Source organism: Poecilia latipinna, unplaced genomic scaffold (assembly GCF_001443285.1).
Source record: "Poecilia latipinna isolate Pla-1442-1.1 unplaced genomic scaffold, P_latipinna-1.0 Scaffold1488, whole genome shotgun sequence".
Taxonomy (NCBI): Eukaryota; Metazoa; Chordata; class Actinopteri; order Cyprinodontiformes; family Poeciliidae; genus Poecilia; species Poecilia latipinna.
The window spans coordinates 159180-165179 of NW_015114104.1; the positions used below are offsets into that span (position 1 = coordinate 159180).

A 6000-nucleotide genomic window follows, 5' to 3' on the forward strand; every position below is an offset into this window, starting at 1 on the left:
AAATCACTGTTGTCCTGTTACTAATGTTAAAGTCCAAACAGAAGCTACTGCTTGTGTTGCAACTAAGGTATAGTTCAAAGACACTTTATGGAGAGAAGAGATGAGAGGTCAGACTTCCCATTTCCTCTTTATAATGGCTGATATATACATACATATATAAAAACAGTGACACTTGTGGTGAGTAAGGCAAGGTTTTATTAAAATCAGCAAGTGATTTCCAAACAAGCTGACATCCATTATGACATGGCGCAACGCAGCAATGAAAATGTGTTCTCGCAATCAGTTGTTAAATAATTCCTATCTACTTTTTCTTTTTGAAACGTTTCACATTTTGGATTAAAGCTTTATTGCAAACGCACAAAAATAATTGGCATATACAAAGAAGTCCCCAAAAACCTGTTAAAACATTTGTATGGTTTTAAAAAGCATCAGTAAAATTACATTATTTACACAATTTGCATAAGACATTCAGTTGTATGTGCACTTACTAAAGAACTCCAGTTTTCTTTTTTTATTGCTGGATAAATGTAATGGTGTGAGTGATTGGAGATCATCATTATTTATGTTGCTCTGGTTCCCAATAGTAGATTTCAGTGGCTTTAGTTTAAGGTCAAGCTTTTTTCTGTGAGATAATGTGAAAACACTTTTTAGATAAATGAGCTCAATATCAAACTGTGTGTTTGGTTATCTCATGTCTACCCACAATTCAATTCAGCCGTTTTTCATTAGAAGTCTCCTTGGACAAACTGAGTTATTTTAACCCATTTTCGGGCAATTAAACAATCGTTTCCTTAATTTTGTCTGTTTGTTTTGTTTTTTAGAAGGCAAAAGAAAAAAAATTAGAGACTATGGTCAAAATTTCACATTTTGACCATTTGAGCATTTTTCTCTAATACTGTTTTTAATTAATTAGTGCTTCAAAATGCACCAGTAGTAAGCTAGCTGGGTAAGGCAGCAACAAGATTAAATGTTCTTTCTTTAAAGGCAGTTTCATCCTAAAAAGAAGAAGTCAAACCTCCTCAGTCTCACTTCTACGTATCTGATGAGATCAGCAGAAATGTGTTTGTCTTTCACAGCCAGGTCAGTCGGTCTTGAAGCAGCCCTAAAAACAGATCAGATGTAGATGAGTGGGTGGATTATTCTGAACATTTTTCATTGACCGCTATCACTTCCGTACCTGTGGTCTGATGAATGTGGTGTAATTCCCAGGCGATGCTGCACTCATAACTGTGGTATAAATTGTAATTCTGTGAGGATTTAAGACAGAAGGCAGAGGACACTGTCAAATGTGATGGAATTAAAAAGAAATTACAGTTCAAATATGTGTGACGACTTTATAAAAAAAAGGACCAAAACTCAGCTGACAGGGTTCCTATGAAGTCATGAAAATAATGTGTTACCCATATCAGGATAAATATGGAAAAAAAATAAGAGTAAGGAAAAGTATTTGCATATTTAGACTTTATTACCAATTCCAGGTTGTACCCTTTATGTCCCTCCTTCCATGTTGTCTTCATCCATTTCTTCCTTGTGTCCTTCAGCTCTTTTTCTCCTAACATTCCTGGTCTTTCATTCTTTGCTTTGTTGCCATTCTTCCCTTGCCTTTATTCCCCTCCATGTATCTTTCCTTTTTTCTATTCTCTGTTTCAGTGCTGTTGGAATTCATTGTCTCCCTCTCGGCCAGTCTCTTCTCCCTTTCCTGCTCACGCTGCTCCCCACAAAATGCCGCCCTGGGCAGGTGCCCATGTCGCCCATATCAGAAACCACCACTGCCTTCACAAGAGACTAAGTTTGGCTTATGACTCCAGAGTTGCAGGAGTTGGTGTCCCGACTAAACTAAAGAATTTGAATTTGATTAATAATTTAGTCAATGACAAAATATTGATTAGAATTATTAATCATTGCATAAGACAAGCATTGACATGACTTCTGATTCCCAACAATTTTGATGCCACCTTATGAGGTTGGTACAACATTTAAGCTTCATCTCATACCTTTCCCTATGCCTTTTCTTCTTTCCATCTTTCCCTCCTTCACTTACTTCTTACTTCTGCTAGAACCTCATAGTGAACTTTGGTGTGGTATATTTCAGAATAACCATAAAGGACCAAGCCTCCTGGAAAAGTCTGGATGGTTCACATGAGAACCATCCAGAGTATGTGCAAGAGTATGATAAATAGCATGTCGATAATTTGGTGTTGCCCTTCTGAACAACAGGAAGTAAAACCTCTCTGCACAGTACGGCTCCATGTGTGCAGAGCAACAACAACACTCCTGTGATTTCTAGATGCTAACAGATTAAAGACAGCAGTAAACAAGCATCTTACCTGTTGCAGATGGGATGCAGTGACAAGACCTGCAGGACAAGACTCACTTATCATTATCAGACCTTCACAATGTGTCCCATTCTGAAATGTGGCTCTCACTACAACCAGTATCACCTAAACCTAACATCTCATCATTATGGACTTTTCACTATATTTTACAGTCACACTTGAAGTGCATTAAGTGTCGAACAAGATGATCTAAGGAGTCCCCTCAACTAAAACTGGGGAAATCTGCTTAGAGCTAAATGCGTATTACTGGGACAGAGGAAGCAGAAGAATGTTCTATCACATAAAATATCATAAAACCCATTGTGGTCAGTGTTTATGAGGTACTTTAATGAATACCTTAGGTGTTGACTAGACCCTACTTGCCTGATAAAGTTTGTCCATGTTGATGTGGTCTTGACCTGTAGCGTTGAGAGCCTTGTTTGCCGTTTCCCTAAGATGCGATCACATAACCGCAGTTTAATCAGTTAGTAAACATTATGGATCATCATCATGTGAGATGACTGACCTTCGATGGTCTGATGCAGGAGGAGGAAGCCAGTGGTCAAAGTTCGTCTCCACTCTGTACCATCTAAACAAATGAGGAAAGATTACATGTTCCTTCAATCCCATCGACCCTCCTCCCCCCCTGCAGATTCTCCTCACCCTCCATTTAAAGGCTCCAGGGGCCAGATGTCAGCGGGACCCTTTCGGTCTCTGGTGATGACGACCCCCTCTCCCGCTCGCACCCCGCCCACGATGTAGTACACCCCGGTGATGAGGGGGGTTTTGGACAGACGCATGACTGCATCCAGGAAGTCCTCGGCCTCCTCCAGGGTCTAAATGAGTCACACACGATTCGTTTCACTTCCCCAAGCTGTGAACAACACATTTCCCCACCGCTTTCCCGTAAAAAACGGACTCGCCTCCCTCACGAGCCAGCTGACCGGCGACCTGTGAAACAGGAACGCGGACACAACATTCTTCCACCAGTTCCACCAGTGCTCAGTCCCTGGTGAACCAGGAAACAAATGTTAAGAATGGGGAAAAGAATAAAATAAAATGCAGCATCTGTTCTGACCGTGAGATTCCCTCACCTCGCTGATCGCCGGATATGGTGAATTTGTTGGGACTCATTCCTGTCCACAAGCCGACATAACCGGCAAACGACGTCCCGTAGTACACCGCCTAAACGTCAGTATCAATAAAGGAGCATCAGAGTTTCCTCTTCCACTGGGCAAACGTTTAAATTACAGCTTTTTTATGAGTGTCGGACTGATTTAAGTACAGAACATAACGTTGCTAATCACTATTATAAAACTCTGAAGACAGTTTCAAATGTCAGCTTCATGGTAACCTTCTCTTTGTTTTAAACAAGTAGAACCCAACACACACAGTGTGACGTCGGCTCTACTTCCACTATAAATATGGATGCATAAAAAACAAACTTCTGAACATTCAGAAATTGGACACAAACTGCTAGAAGAAAAAGAGCCTGCTGATATATAAATATTTTGTATAATTTCCTTTAAACAGCTACCATGCTCTGTCACTTTGAGTTCATATTGTACCTTTCCATTCTTCTGGAAGACTAAATTCATGGTCATATTCCTCAGAACAGGATGAGGATAATCGAGATTCCTCCCGTGAAACACGTTCCCATTTTCATCTTGAGTCACAATGCTGGTGCAAAATCTATGAAGGCGGAAAGTTGGTCTTTGTTAGTGCTCCGTGGCTTCATGGCATATCTGTCGACATGCAACAAGCTGGCTTTGTTCATTTACAAATAAAAACATGTAATTGGAACTGTACGTACGCAGTGAATTCATAGGCAAAGTTAAGAATGATGGCATCAGACAGGTTCCCTCCCAAGACAGAGGCCAGGCCGCGGATTTCGCCGGCGTACGGCGGAGGAATGTATTTTTCCAGGGACTTCACAATCGGGATCACTGCGTGATGTACCCATTTTGGAACTGTTGATCTGTAATAGCAAAAAATAAATGAATAAATACATAGAAAAAAACACACAGTGGAAATTAATGTAAACGGTTAACAGAAGTTACTGTGTTTAAGTTGCTCAAATAAATCCACAGGTGTGCGTCCAGTTAATTCAAAATCAAATCTGAGGCTTACAAAGGCATGACATCGCCACTCAGGCTTTCACAAATTGTTCAAAAGCAAAATACTCAACCGTATGTAAATTTCTGAATTTGAAGAATGTCATAAATAAAGATGATTCGGAAACACTTTATTTGAAGGCATGTGCATAAAACTGACATGACACTGTCATAAACACGACATAACGCCTGTCATGAACATAAAGAAATATTTATGAATGTCTATGATTGTTGTCATGAAGTGTCATTCGGTAAATAATGACACTTTTAATGCAAAGTTACTCTAAAAGTTGCATTGAAAGTCCATTAAAAATGCCAACTTTGCATTAAATTGTCATTTACAAAATCATGCAAAGTTGGCACTTTTAATGGACTTTTAATGCAACTTTTAGAGCAACTTTGCATTAAAAGTGTCATTATTTACCGAATGACACTTCATGACAACAGTCATAAACATTCATAAAGACTTTTTTATGTTCATGACAGATGTTATGTCGTATTTATGACAGTGTCATGTCAGTCTTGTGTACACCCCTTCAAATAAAGTGTTACCAATGATTATTTTATTTTGATATAACAAATAGAAATAATGTTGATAGTCCTAACTGACCTAAAACAGGAAACGCTTAATTTTATTTAATGTCAAACAGTGAGAAGAAAAAAACAATGGTTATGTGTCTGTATTTTAATGGAATGTATGAATAAATGGTTCCAACTACACAGCCAGTAATTTGCAGCCTATGTATGTAGAGACGTTGTTACTCTGAAACTGCCAAAGAGTGGAGGTTTCAGTGTTTTATCAACAACAAAGTAAGGTTAAACCAAAATGGAAATTTTTATTTTTTTTTTAATCTGCGCTCTATGGAGCATGAAAGTCACCGGACCGGTATTAGAAAACTTCTGTGATGAGATTGTGGCGGTTGATATTTGAGATCTCAGGCATGTTGTACACAGAGGCCCATCGAATGAAGAGAAGGAAGCACACCCCAAAACTGTACGTAATAGCTAAAATCTGCAAATACTTGACACTTCCCCTAAATATTTTTAGAACATTTTTCTAAAAAAAACTATTAAAATATTGCTTATTTTAATAGTTCTGAAACCAAATACACCTTAGTGCAGAAATATGCACAGTGGAAACCATTTTAGCATTACCTCAGAAGCTAGCATCTACAGTCTTCCTTATTTCCACCCTTGGGAATACAAGGAAAATAAATTGCACTCCCGAATTGACTGCCAATAGACAGTCAAGTAGCATTGTGCCTATGTGTTTCAGTTTCTCAAACTGTATTTTCTGTTGAATATTTTAGATATTGTCTATGCAAACAATCCATGATTTCGCATAAATAATTTGGAGTAAGGCTTTACAGAATAGATGGTAGTCCACTGCATAACTTATCGGGAAGCCGGGGAAAATTGTGACAGCTTCAGGTTTCAGTTTAAATCCAATTCATATTTCTCTAGTAATTACAGCCATAGCACCAAAGATTGAGGCATATGGGGTTCCATTTGTATCAAAAATAAGTAGAAGTCATATGTGTAGATGTGTCGTTGCTATGTGTCGTTGGTCT

General features: G+C 38.6%; 1 protein-coding gene across 1 annotated transcript; it reads right to left on the minus strand.

Moving 5' to 3' along the window:
* Window positions 1–177: 177 nt before the first annotated feature.
* On the minus strand, window positions 178–4331 carry LOC106963035 (N-acylethanolamine-hydrolyzing acid amidase-like; the record flags this gene model as incomplete). Its single annotated transcript, XM_015057749.1, has 10 exons — window positions 178–1102; window positions 1178–1247; window positions 2328–2356; window positions 2700–2766; window positions 2842–2904; window positions 2979–3151; window positions 3239–3324; window positions 3410–3500; window positions 3884–4007; window positions 4129–4331. Coding segments are annotated over 10 exons (927 nt in total), but the record flags the coding sequence as incomplete, so codon positions are not given.
* Window positions 4332–6000: the final 1669 nt, after the last annotated feature.